At 40.5% G+C, this 13,868-nt stretch overlaps 1 protein-coding gene across 1 annotated transcript; it reads left to right on the forward strand.

Annotated features, from left to right (window-relative positions):
- Positions 1-171: 171 nt before the first annotated feature.
- LOC103132529 (ubiquitin carboxyl-terminal hydrolase 12-like) lies at positions 172-13,524 on the forward strand (the record flags this gene model as incomplete). The annotated part of the gene is made up of 9 exons (XM_007544338.2): positions 172-282; positions 524-607; positions 1,655-1,784; positions 3,889-4,148; positions 5,373-5,449; positions 5,558-5,641; positions 6,955-7,152; positions 8,377-8,455; positions 11,981-13,524. Coding segments are annotated over 9 exons (1,125 nt in total), but the record flags the coding sequence as incomplete, so codon positions are not given.
- Between the last annotated feature and the right edge of the window lie 344 nt (positions 13,525-13,868).

The following is a 13,868-nucleotide window of genomic DNA, read 5'->3' on the forward strand; positions in this document are numbered from 1 at the left end:
TAAATTGAGTTTTATTAGCTGTTTTAAAAAAGTGCTGATTGCTGCAGGGCAGTAGGAAAACAGGAACAAATAAAAGACTAGGAAACTGTAAGGAATGGAAAATCTAGTCCTGTCTGTGGTTACTCATTTTTTTTCTTGCTGTGATAAGAAACGTTTAAGTAAAACATTAATTCTGCTGTTTTCTCCTCCCGACTTCTTCAGGGCGCCAATGCCTCTGCCTTGGAAAAGGAGATTGGACCGGAACAGTTTCCTGTTAATGAACACTACTTTGGATTGGTCAACGTAAGTATTTCTGAATACTTACGTATTCTAGGCTTCTGTTTTTGTTCTATATTACTACTAGCTAATGACGTGCCTGCTCTGATACATACATACATACATATATATTTCTTTTTCATAATTCGGACTTTAAATTAAAGCAAACCTAGATGGCTGTACTTCATTTGTGTTAAATGGATGCTAATAAAACATACGCACTCTAAAGAATCTCATCTGCCTCCCTGTTCTTTTTCCTCTCATCTAGTTTGGCAACACCTGCTACTGCAACTCGGTGCTGCAGGCTCTGTATTTCTGCCGACCGTTCAGGGAGAAGGTGCTGGCGTACAAGGTGAGTGTTGAATACAGAACTCGCACACCGGTGGCCACATGGATTTGATTCAGATGCTGACCTCAAAGCTGTCAGCGGGCGGCCAAAAATCACTGATATCAGGAGGCTTTATGACGAGTTTCTGGAAATGGGGCGCAAAAATAGGGGTCAAAATAACAACAGCAGATACAGAAACTATGCAGCTGATGAGCTGCGGAAAGGTATACTTGGACGAGACGCATTTGTTCCTATTTCATTATTTGAGGTAAAGTGCTTGAGGAATGAAGCGCTTTCCCAGTCAAAATAACACAGTTCTTGTGTTAGATTTTTTAAAAGTGGTATTATTTTGTAAAATTGACTTTTTTGAGCTCTACATCATGCTATAATGTTATTCCCCTCATCAAAAATACACCTTGAGTGTTGCCTTGATTCTTTCATGCATGTCTGAGAAAACCTTTTATCTCCATGGCAACCTTTCAGCTGTGCAAAAGGACCTGGATGGACCTAGGCTCTCCTCAGCTCCTTCAGACTAGCCAGCAGCAATTAGCATATACCTGGTGGAACCTAGCATCTGCTGACCTCGTTATACCAGCTACTTAAAAATGTTCTTAAAGGGTTAATAGAGGAGCGATGTTGTGTTGACTTCCTGTAGGCGGAGTTTCAGAAAGAGCAGGAGCTTCTCAAAGAGACAGAGGCCCAATTTCAAGGCATTAAATTACAAACCCAAATTCCTTGAATTTGAGTTCATCTGAAGGTAACATAGTTACTTCATCACGCTAAAAAATGGAACATACATAATACTGTCCCTTTAAATTATAAATTAATGTGAAATGCCTTCCAGATACAATTTATTTCTCTGACGCGAGTATGAAAATGTTTGACAGGAAATGAAAGAAGGTAGAAATGAAACGATTGGGTTCAAAACTGACCAAGACTTTTTAAGGTGCAACTTACCTTAAAACCAGATGACTGCAAAACTGTAACCCACGTTAAAACACATGTCAGCTTGTTGTTAAAGACATAACTGGAGGTTATGAAAGCCTTTGTGACTTGTGGCGTTGATCTCAGGTGCAGCCTCGGAGGAAGGAGTCCCTCCTCACCTGCCTGGCCGACCTCTTCAACAGCATCGCCACCCAGAAGAAAAAAGTCGGAGTCATCCCTCCCAAGAAATTCATCTCTCGGCTAAGGAAGGAAAACGGTAGGCATCGACGGGGGGTGGGAAGGCAGGCTTATATCAAGATGCAGAATAATCTCATAGAATATTCATGGAACGGCTTTGGAAGAATGTGCAGCTGCCACTGATGTCAGAGCGCGAAGCATCCTGTAATCTCACTGGGAAGCATTTAGCACCAAGTCTTCAGAACAAAGACATTGAGTCATTGAAACAAACTTCCTTTCATGGTGGTGCAGCACAGCTGAGAGTACTGATGCAAGCAGCGGCCTTGGAAAAGCGGAAGAAGATGGGGACGATGGATATCAGCTGAGAAGTTAATCACACAGCTGAGGCAGTCATATTGTCGGTGAAATCACAGAGCAGGAAGCAAATCAAAAGAATGGCACACAGATGTCACTTGTCTCTGAAACTTTACTTTGCTTTAAAGGTTTCTTTTTCCCTACAAAAGTAGTCATACGTCTTGAACTTATCCAACGCTTTGTCCACATTACAAACACAGACTGTAATGGACATAATTGGGATTTTATGTGAAGTGGAAAAAGAAAAAAATACATGGGGATTTTCTGTGACAAGACCGCCACAAAGTAGTGCATAAGTGTAAGGTGGAAAACAACAGGACTTACACGGGTTTTGAAAAAAGTTTACAAATAAAAATCAGAGGAGTTTGGCATGTATTTGTATTCTGGTCCAGTAGAACCAGATTTCACAGGAATCACATCTGCATGTTGTTTTGGTTTGTGTCGACCAACGGTGTATACCTAGAGACTGAAGTAGTTCAAAGCTCAGTGGGAAGTCTAGTGAAGCACCCCAAACTACCAAATGATAATTTCTAACACAAGAATATCTTTTATCTAAACCAGTACGTCTGAAATAGTGGGGCTAAGAAGCAGAAGGGACTTCATTCTTGTTTTTAGTCTTGCTTGACTGATAATCAAGCCTCCGGTCACTAGGGGGCAGTAGTGTTCAAATGACTCAACAGGCTGCGTGTTCAAGCCAGCAGGAGCAGTCTGCACAGACAGGCGGGCCACTCCGTGGTTTGTGACAGTGAAAAGAGTAATGGCGGCTGAGGTTAGTAAACCAAATATGACAACGTTTTGTGACCAAGTTAGTAGTTATAGTATTAGAAGAATAAAGACTCAATACTGGTGGAAGAAAGTCGTAAAATTACGAGGAAAAACTCGCTTTAATTAAAAAAAGGGTTCATTAGAGTTATCGACACCTCATAAAGTCCGTGATTCGTTCTTTGAAATGGACACTCGTTTAACAATCGATTCAGCCCTGCGGCTGATAATAATTTAACATGTTAAAAGCTTATTTCCTTGTAAAATTGATACCAACTATAATCTCACAAGAAGAACATTTTTTGGGCTCTGCTGGCCTTTATTTGAAAGTGAAATGACAGGAAAGTAGCTTGTGAGAGAGGGGCAAAGGTCAACAGAATGAGACTCGAACCTGTCATGGCCGCGTAGAGGACTGAGGCACACATAGATGAACCGCCGCTGCGTCCAGCATTCCTCATTTTAACGAAGTTTGGCGTACAGTTCTCATAAAATTACAATTTAAAACCTTAGTCTGGCTCTTATACTCCGTCTATCATCATTTCATATCTTCTGACAAGCTGAAAATATTAGCAATATTGTTATAAATGTTGCACCAAAAGTGTTAAAAAGCTAAATACCTTTTGAAAAAAAACAAACCAAAGAAGCTAAGTAACCCATGCTTACAGTTTAAAAGGTTTTACATCCTAGTGACTCAGTTGCACTTCTTCTCTTTTGAGAACCACAGACTGAGCAGTCTTGATTAAATGTTACTTATTGAGTTAGAAAACTGAACTTGAAAATTGTTCCCAGACTTGCAACATTTAAGTTGTACAACTTAAGCTGCATGACAGAAAGCATTAGAGAAACACTGATGTAAACCATTCCACCACAGAACGGCTCTGGCTGTTTAAGATCAGTGTCTCGCTGGAAGGTGAACATGAATTTCCCTGTATTTAGCTCCATCTGTTCCCATGTCAACTATAACCAGGCTTCCTGTCGACCGGCCCGGTCGCTCACATAAATCTGTGGTCGTAACACGATCGAGTGTTTATCTTTCTCCTTGACGTGTCCGCATCTCTCCTCCCCAGAGTTGTTTGACAACTACATGCAGCAGGATGCCCACGAATTCCTCAACTACCTCCTCAACACTATCGCAGACCTCCTCCAGGAGGAGAAGAGCCAGGAGCGACAGCACAACGGAAAACTGGTGCAGAATGGGAGCGGATGTGGTGACGGAGGGGGCGGCGGGGGCGAAGGCGACAGCGGGAAGGAGACGCAGCAGACGTGGGTCCACGAGATCTTCCAGGGAACGCTGACAAACGAGACGCGCTGCCTCAACTGCGAAGCTGTGAGCTGGGTTTTCACGTCAGCCGGTCCCTGCAGGAAGTTGCGATTAACACAAGTTCACTCCTCGTTTGATGGCCTGTCGTAAGAAATTCTGCTGGACGATAAATCGTCCCAGAGCTTATTGTGATAACCGATAATATTGTTGTTTTGAGACCATTTTAGGTTATATAATGGAAATGGCACAATAATGCAAGAGCACATTCTCTTTAATGCTGGAACTGGAAGACATTTTAAATAAATAAATAAAACATCAGAAAGAACAAATAAAATTAATTACAATTTTGTCTGTAAACAAAATTGTTTAAAAAAAAAAAAAAAAGGTCCGGTTGAAACCAGCGCACCAGATTGGAGAAAAACGATGAATCATGCAAATACAGATTATTGAACGTTAAGTTAAATCTATTAACAGGTTAACAGCTTTATTGCGACAGGCTTATTTGGCATGGACTTGCAGTTTTCACCATTGATTGCAACTTTTCGACAAATCTGTTGTTCCTTCTTTCCTGACCAATGCAACTCGACTGAATTATGAACAATCCCTTTCACCTCCGTCCAACTTAACGTCGTGTTCAAGTTGAAAGTGTACGTGATGCTAAGCGATACCATTTGCTTGCAGGGTACAATGTAGAAACCTGATTTTTTTTTAAAAACTATCTTTAAATGCACCATTCACATGCTGCCACCGGTTACACTGCTGCTGGTCTCTGTCATATCCAGCAATTAGCCAGAGCCAAAAGACAAAAAGCTTTGCAGTTTTCTTCCAACTTGAGTCGAGTCCCTGTGCTGCATGCAGATAATGTTGGCCAGACGTTGACTAGTTGATCCATATATCATATTAAGCTTGGTAACAAGAATATCAATGTTGCTTATTTTACATTGCTTCCTAGTTAGTTAATACCAGGAATTAACCCAGTTCTCTTTAAAGAAATAGTTCTTCTCACTGTTGCTTTCCACTTATTTAAGAGAAATCTTTATTGCCACAATAGAAAGACAGAGAGAAACAGGGGAAGGTTATGTGCAGCAACTTCAACGTTTTTGTAAAATCATGTTATGGCAAAAAGAAAGCAAAAATATTGCAACTTTTAAAAAAAAAAAAAAACGTGCCACAAAATCAACAATTTTAGGCCGCAGCAATCAAAAAAAACAACAACCTTGCAACGACCTGGAGGGACTGATTAGCGCCGCCGTTGTTGGTCAGCAGTTGACCTGTTTTTGGTTGCTGCAGGTGAGCAGTAAGGACGAGGACTTCCTGGATCTGTCAGTGGACGTGGAGCAGAACACTTCGATCACACACTGTCTCAGGTTGTCCTGCTTTCTCTCTTTTCTTTTTTTTATTTCATCAAACCCAACAAAACAATGTTGGCTCTTAGTGAAGTTTTATGGACAAGTTCTCCTTTTTGTGCTCAACAGGGGCTTCAGCAACACAGAGACGTTATGCAGCGAGTATAAATATTACTGTGAGCAATGTCGCAGCAAACAGGAAGCTCAGAAACGGTAGGTGACACCACCTTTTCTATTCACGTCTCTTTCACATTCGTACAGCAGAAAACACGCAAATAAATCCAGTGGCGTTCTTTCCTGATGTGGTGGAACACACCTAATTTTTGTAGAGCAATTAGACCCACGATCATCGTCTTGAATCGTCCCTGTAGCTTTAATGTAATAACACTTTTATGTGATACAAACGCTGAAAATAAAAAAACATCATATGATTCCTTTGAGCGCCCAAAAAACTTTGAGTGTTTTTTTTTTACTAACAGTAAACAAACTCTGGTAGGTTTTGTTCCATTAGAGATCAACCCTGAAACCACATCTGACGTCACCATGGCAGCCTGTCAGGGCCTTCCTGTTACATTCTGAGAATCGGTTTCGCGGGCGTATCTCTGGCCAGACGCCTGTTGGACGTCGCTTAACCCCCCCAGACTTCCCTTGCATTAACAGCGCTGCCGCGTTTTTAGCTTTCTGCGGTTGGAAACCGTTAAGCGCGTCTTCTCAAGTGCTGCTGCATGTATTTCTGTACCGGAGAGTCAGCTAAGTGCACCAAGTAACATCCATTAAGGACGTAAAGGGCTATCAGCAGAGGCTGAACCTCGCATTAACGTGAAGGAGAAAGAACAGCAGAGCTGCAGCTGAATGAGGAGGAAGGAAAACAGTGAAAACATGCTGCATTATTCTGGAACTGCCCTGGATTTTCTGAAAGTTTTGGCCTTGAACTGACTACTAACAGCTTTTTAAAGTTTTTCTTGAAGGATTTTTTTTTTTTGCAAGCTTTGTTTATTTTGAATCAAAACTTTCTGATCATCTGTGAACATGTGCAAAAGTTTGTCAAGTTACAGTCACAAACTTGAGCCCATTTTTTAGGGAGTTTTAGTGACAGACTGACGAGGAGTGTCCGATAAAGAGTAACATGGTTTTTCCTGTTCTTCTTGGTAAAAGGAGAATGCTTATGTCTGGTCACAAATTCCTTTTTGGGTTTAATTATGGACTTTTATTGACCATTTTACCATGAATATGCTTTGATCTGACCCATTCCACGTGTCTGCCTGCATGTTTGGGCCGTCGTCCTACTGAAAGGACAACTTCTTCCTGAAAGAACATTTTTATAAATGTTTTATAAAACCTCATCTATCAATTTTTCCCGTTTCACAATGATGTTCAACTTTCTGCTGGTTTATCATGTTTATTTCCAGGGAAACTCGATTCTAGCAGGACAAAATCTAAAACTATGAATTGTTCTGCAGCTGCTCTTCACTCTAAGTCTTTTTTTCAATGAATTGACTCAAACGTTTGCTGCGTTGTTCTGTCAGGATGAGGGTAAAAAAGCTGCCCATGATCCTCGCCCTCCACCTCAAGCGCTTTAAGTACATGGACCAGCTGCACCGCTACACCAAGCTGTCCTATCGCGTCGTCTTTCCGCTGGAGCTCCGCCTCTTCAACACGTCGGGCGACGCCACCAACCCCGACCGCATGTACGACCTGGTCGCTGTTGTCGTCCACTGCGGCAGGTAGGTCCAAAATTAGATCAGAGTTTTATTTTTCCTTCTGTAGTTCTAGATTGACAGAGTTTGATAATTACAGATATGCAAACGGAAGACTAGAAGGCGGGGTATTATGTAAAATCAACTTCTTTTTTTTTTAGCTTTATATCATGTTAAAATGTTTTCTCATCAAAAACGTACTTGGAGTTTTGCTTTGACTCATCCATTCATGAAGATTTTAACTATGTCATCATGAAAACTACGCATTTCCAGTTTTTGAAAGTTAAGTAAAGGTTGCCCATCTTAAAGCACCATTTCAAAGACTAATAATTAGTTTGACTTCATGAAGTAACGTGGTTTTTAACAGGACACTTAATGGTCCAAACTGCAAACATAAGAGAAATCCATTGTTTGTGTTCCTACAAATAAAGTTTTCACAGTAAACAAATGTCTTCATAAACATCTGGTTAATATAAAATGGTCCAGTTGGGATTAAACTGCGTGTTGAACTGGATGATCAAATGCTGTAGAAATTGTTTTATTTTCCTAAATGGTGAAAGTTTACGGTCACGTGCCACCAATCACATGCTAACTTCAGTGTCATTTTTACAGATCAAAATTACAGTGAAACTGTGTTTTATGGGTTTCCGTAAGTAAATTCCTAGTCTTCTGTATTATAAGTAACTTTTAGAGTCGAAACAACATAAAACCATTGAGCTTAGATTTGAGTGAATCTGAAAACTGTAAATGGGAGGATTCAAGTCTGAAGCCTACTTCAGCATTTAAAAAAAAAAACTTTTTGGACTTTAAAGAAATTAACTAATCTGGTCTATTCCTACGTTACAGCTTGTTGCCAGTCAATGTGGTACAAAGTGATACCTGATAGTTATTTTACAAAAGATACTTTTTATAAGAAATATTGTAATTTTTAATACAACAATGACAAGTAAAATTTTGGGGGTAAAAGTTGCCAAGTTGCTGTCATCCATATTCAAATGTCCATTTGAATTTAATGTTTTATTCTTAAGCCACTTTTTTGAAACGATGTAAGAAAAATACATCAGTGCCTCATGATTTAATGTAAACCCAAAGGTTAGCCTGCTGCAGTTTGTAACAACTTGCTAACCACAATTAGCACGGATTTTATGCCAGCCTTCGAGTTTTAACTTGATTTGCTCTCTCGTCTGAAAACAGAAGCACACATTTCATCTGTTTGACGTAAACCTTCTGTCCTGTGTGTCTGCGCTGCAGCGGTCCCAATCGCGGACACTACATCACCATCGTCAAGAGCCACGGCTTCTGGCTGCTGTTTGACGACGACATCGTGGAGGTAGGAGCGGACGTTTCTAATTCAGTGGTAAAACACTGAAATGTGTTAGACTATTTAGTAGTTCAGTGGTCTGTGTAAGACATTTAGAGCATTAATAATTGTGTGTTTCGTTTGTTTTTCTGTCGTTAGTCAAAGATTTACAGAGTTTGCTTGTTTGAAACACTTCAGACTTTCTCATGCAGCCATAACTGAGACGACTTTATAAAATGTTGGCTGATTTTTACAAGAGTCGCCATTTAAAACAGGAGAAAACTAAACGAGTAGTATAAAAAGGTTAAAAATAACAGAGCAAAAACTGATGTTGAAGGAAACCAATCAAAACTGAAACCGAGGCATTCCTCTGTAATATACAACATTAATATTAACATTGTTTCATTAATGGTGAGATAACACCATTAATGACTCCAGTGTTTTGTGTTGCGTTGTAAGCATTGACTGATAAATGTTGATGTTTAATTTTGAGTAATGGGTAGGAATAAAAGGGTAGGTGGATTTTCTACAAACGGTTAAAAACTAGGAGAAAAAAGGAAGTGGATTTTCTGTAGTTCTTGGATTTATTTTCCAGTTTTCTTGCCTTCAGTCTCTTTTTCTTCGTCGACATCCAGCTCTGCTTTTTTTCCAGTGGAAACATCAGTCGTCTGCAGCAGAGGAGCTTTGCTGGTCAGGTCGACCTGGATCTTTCTCTTTTGAAAATTGAACTTCTATCCGTGTTGAAGACAGATTTATTTTTAAATGGAAACAGAAACCAATTCACATTCATTCAGCCACTGTTTCTAAACATTTTCTTCTATTAAAACCTTTTACATTTTTGTTGCATCTGCGAGTTCTAACTACTGTATTTTATTTAATAAACCAGTAGTTTATTGAACTATAAGGTGAATAATATAGCAAAGTATTTTTCAAGTAATTGTTTAACTTTCCATTTGTAAAAGACTTTGTAAGCCATCCATCATTTTCTTTCCATTTTTAGTTTATCCTCTGCTTTGTCTGTCACTCAAAATCCCTTAAATACAGTGAAGTTTTATATTAAACATATAAAATGCCTCTCAAACTTTTATATTTGATGGGGGTTTAAACTTTTTTTTAAGGGCGAATCCATTTGAAGAAGTGAGAGTAAACGTTTTGTTTTATACCATCTGCGCTAGAACAGAACCAGGACAGACCTTCAGGCATAATGAAGTTTGTTTTGATCGATACTCAAAAATTAAAAATCTGGGATTTTTCCCAGATTTCTGCAGCCACATGTCCGACGGTCCGGCCCGGTGGACGGGTGGACGGTCCGGCCCGGTGGACGGGTGGACGGTCCGGCCCGGTGTTTATGAATGAGTTGTGATTTTTTCCTAACTTGTGACCTTTTCATAAACTCAGTTTGGATCACAGCGGGCTGTTCAGACGTGGCGTTGAGACGCAGTGGAAGCAGAGAAAGTTGAATAAGTTTTCCTCTGGTGTTTTTTAAGTAACAAAAGCAGGAATTTAAAAAAAAAAGAGAGAGAATCAGATAGTAACAAACTATAAATTGCCACAAAAGAGGAACAGAGTAACAAGTTTAAAGTGCAGCCGTTTGCACAAGAGTGGGTTTAACACTAACTTTGTTTCTTGTTCTGATGTAAATGAGTTACAGCAAATGCTAAAAATCCCACTTTGAGGCAGAGCTTCGGTTCAGTGCTCAGTTTAGTTTGGCTGAATTAACCAGAGGAAGCGTTTCGCTGCATCATTCACCCGTTTTTATTTAAAGCGTGGGACGCATCGCCGTTCTGGTTGAGCGTGGAGAGAAGATCGCACTCTTTGAGGGCCTGGCGTTGGAAAACGACAGCGGGGTTTTTCAGCCGCTCAGACATCTGGTCTGGATGATTCTGCTGAACTCGCAGAACATAAACACTAACTTATCATTTTAATGCTTTGAGGAGATTTGCTTGGCTTCTTTTTTTTGCCTCTCTATTTAATTCTGGCAGGAACTGGGGAGTCTAAATTGAGCCTGAAAGCCTGAACTGACACCGTTTGGGGCGTTTCTGCCTGGAACTGAAACTTCTTCTGTGCTCCAAGATTTGAAGCTGCATTTCTTTCACAATCAGCCCAGAAGCTTTTAGTGTAGAACATTAACAGACCAACAAAATGGATGTCACAGGGTTTGCAAAGATTTTAGGTTGAGAAGAAATCTTCTAATGTTTGGGACATATATGCAGTAAAATTTCTTAAATTTTAAATGCATTAATCACAGGTCTTCAATTTAATATCATATATTCAGGTAGTTTTACCGTCAGAAGTTTGAGTCGCACACAAACATCTTCATTTCAGTTACTGCTAACTAGCTGCTATTGTACCACTAGCCGAGCTTGCTAGATTTTTTTTGTGTGTCTATCGTGAGTAAGTATAAATTTATTGCCGGTTGACGGTTTTGCTCACTTCTGTTGCCAACCCCTACGATGCTACCTGCATTCTGTACAAATAATGTTTAGAGCAACATGTGCAGTGTGAGAATCATGAAGCTCCACCAAGAACCCCAAACACACCATCACACTTTTGCTCCCCCATCATGGCTAAAACCCAGGAAACGGTTAGCACTGCTACGTAGCACTGATCTGAAAGGAGCGTTCGTTGTGACACAAACTTCGAAATCTGAGGGTTAGTGGGTTTTAAACCTGGTGGTCAAGCACCAGTCCTTATCTATTGAATAGGTGGGTAAGGTATTTCACCTGCATGTTGCTATGGAGGACAAATACAGCTGAGAAAAGGACCAGAATAGAGAGCAGCAGATGCAGCTATGATGACAAATAGGGAAACAAACCCTCCCACAGTCAGACGATCAGGAAGTGTTCCCAAAAACACACAAAAAATAACTCGTAAAAGCGCACGCAGGGTTAGTGTGCATGCCGCCTGTTACCAAGCAACCCAAGCAGAGGCTCTACTAACGCTTAGACTTATTTTATTGTCATTGCAGAAAGACACGTAAGTGAAACTGGCAGTGAAATGTCATCGCTTGGCCACCGGATCACACACAAAAACACAAGTGTGTCTATAATTACACAGCGTACAGATAATAATGTATTGCTACATATATATAACTTATCATTTTCAATCAGTCTTAGTGATGGGATTGTTGAGCAATCTGATGGTTAGTGGTCATTTTTGAGTTGGAGGGCGTGGACAGCAGCAGCTTATTGGATTTAAAGTGACAGAGATCCTAAATCAGCTCCTTCTGAAAGGAGCTCAAAGTATGATCTCTTATCTAAGAATAATGTTGTGTTTAAAAGAAAAAATAAAGTGAAATGAGCATGTTTTGTTTTGCTCATAGACCTAACTTCTTGAATTTCATTCATAGTGGTCTTAACTTTAAACGGTTTGCAGAAACCCTGGAGTTTGGACAGTGTTTTTATTTATTTTTGTTATAAAGCTCTCCAGACGCTTCAGGGAAAGCTGAATAAATATTGACCCAGCAATGCTAAAGATATTTGTTACAGAGGTCTGGAGAACAACCTGAGAGTCCCGACTGTGTCTCAGTTCAGACCCTGCACTCTTCCCTTTCAGAAAATCGACGCGCAGGCGATCGAGGAGTTCTATGGCCTGACGTCCGACATCTCCAAGAACTCTGAGTCCGGATACATCCTGTTCTACCAGTCCAGAGACTGACGCGGCCAGCGGTGAATTCCCCCAGCAGACTGTCTGGACTTGGCAGACGAGCCGCCGGCTGCCTCCCGTTCGCTCACACGAGTATCCGGGCTTTATTCCCCCTGCGGCAGGGAGCAGCTTTGACCCCAGGGCGCCGCTTGGGGAAACGGCTTCGAGGCGCGTGCTGGTTGCATGCCAGCCTCCGGGATTCCAAATCCTCAGAGACCACACTGCAACAAGCACCTTAACATACCAAGAAACCCCCCACTGTCTAACACTCGCTTTGCACTGTGGCACCAGGAACGGAGACCACGACGCCGAACTGATCGTGTGTTTATTAGCAGCTACAGAGGAGGCAGCAGCTTCTTTCTGAGTATTAATACCTTGCTATGTTAGCTTCCCTCCTCAGCAGCGGTGGAACTGCCAGGTCATGTGTTCACCGGCCAGGAAGTGAAGCGACCATGATCTGACAGCACTGTTAGATGTCCAGCCAATCACCTCAGACCTCTCTGACATAATGTAGGGTTGGAGACCGAGCGCTGCGTGAAAAAGCGGCATTTCTGTGATCAGTGGCTGATAAGCAGTATCTTAGCGCAAGGGAGCCATTGGAGGGGTGGGAACACATCGCAAACTGATGAGCACAGCTCCGTATTTATGATGAAAGAGCTAAAAAGTTATTTTATTTTAAATATTCAAAGAACAAGTGACGTAAACTGACCAAAAATTCAATTTGCAGTATGTATAACTTCACCTTTTCAGTGTTTTTATCGGTTTAATATTGTCTTTCTTTACAATGTATTTTTATTTTATTTTAAGGTTTGCTTGGTTTTTAAGCATCTGGAGGAGCAACGAGTCTTACAGTAGCAACTTTTGAAAGCTGTCCTGTTGTAGTTGAATGAGGCTTGAAGGTTGGTTATGAAGTGGTGTTGTGCCATTAGGAGCCACGTTTGATGACATGATGGAGAAAAGAAGAGAGAAGACTGAAGGAAGAGCAAGTCTGAAAGAAATGCATTTTTAAAAAACCTCTAAAGTATCCACTTTAATTTCTCAGCAGACTCAGTTCTGACACACTACAAGGATCTTATCAATGTCCGCCCCGTTCCGTTAGCGATCCTATCGAGCGCTGCTTAATTGAGAAGAATCTTTTCGCAACAGGTTTTTCTCTCTGCGATCAGAAACGATTCCCCATTCCCACACAGGCTGCTATAAAGCAGCAGATTTAAAGACAGCCCTGTCTTTTCATTTAGTGGTGACGCGTTTAGAACCGTTCGACTCCTAACGTGTTTAAAAAACAAAAAACATTTTATCATCTCTGTGGCTTAAACTTCTCCCCAAGAGGTGAAAATGCTTTAGGGAACTTCCCCTCCCCCACATGTTATTGTGCTCCCAGCTGTGCATGAGCTGAGTGATGGCTAACTTTTTTCCCCTTTATCTAAAATAAAAGATGTTGATCTGTGCAGGGACTGTTTTGTACCTAATTCAAAAGTATATTTTTTATAATCAACGTACAACCTGTGAGAACTGTTTATGTAACTCATAAACTAACATTAACTCACCTAACACAATTATGAACCTTTTTGATCATGGCTTGAAAATTTCAATTAGCTAACACGGGATTGGCTCTGTCGTTTCTCTAAAAGGGATTAGCAACAAAATAAGAAAAATGGAACATAAAGTGAATTTTACAGAAAAATAATAATGTATGTAGTTTTGAAATGTATAACAAATGAAATACAAATTGTCGATCCCTGAACTAAAACACAAAGTTGGCTATTTAACTTGTTTTTTGTTCATGAAATGCACAAAA

Source organism: Poecilia formosa, unplaced genomic scaffold, assembly GCF_000485575.1.
Source record: "Poecilia formosa unplaced genomic scaffold, Poecilia_formosa-5.1.2 Scaffold1108, whole genome shotgun sequence".
Classification (NCBI taxonomy): domain Eukaryota; kingdom Metazoa; phylum Chordata; class Actinopteri; order Cyprinodontiformes; family Poeciliidae; genus Poecilia; species Poecilia formosa.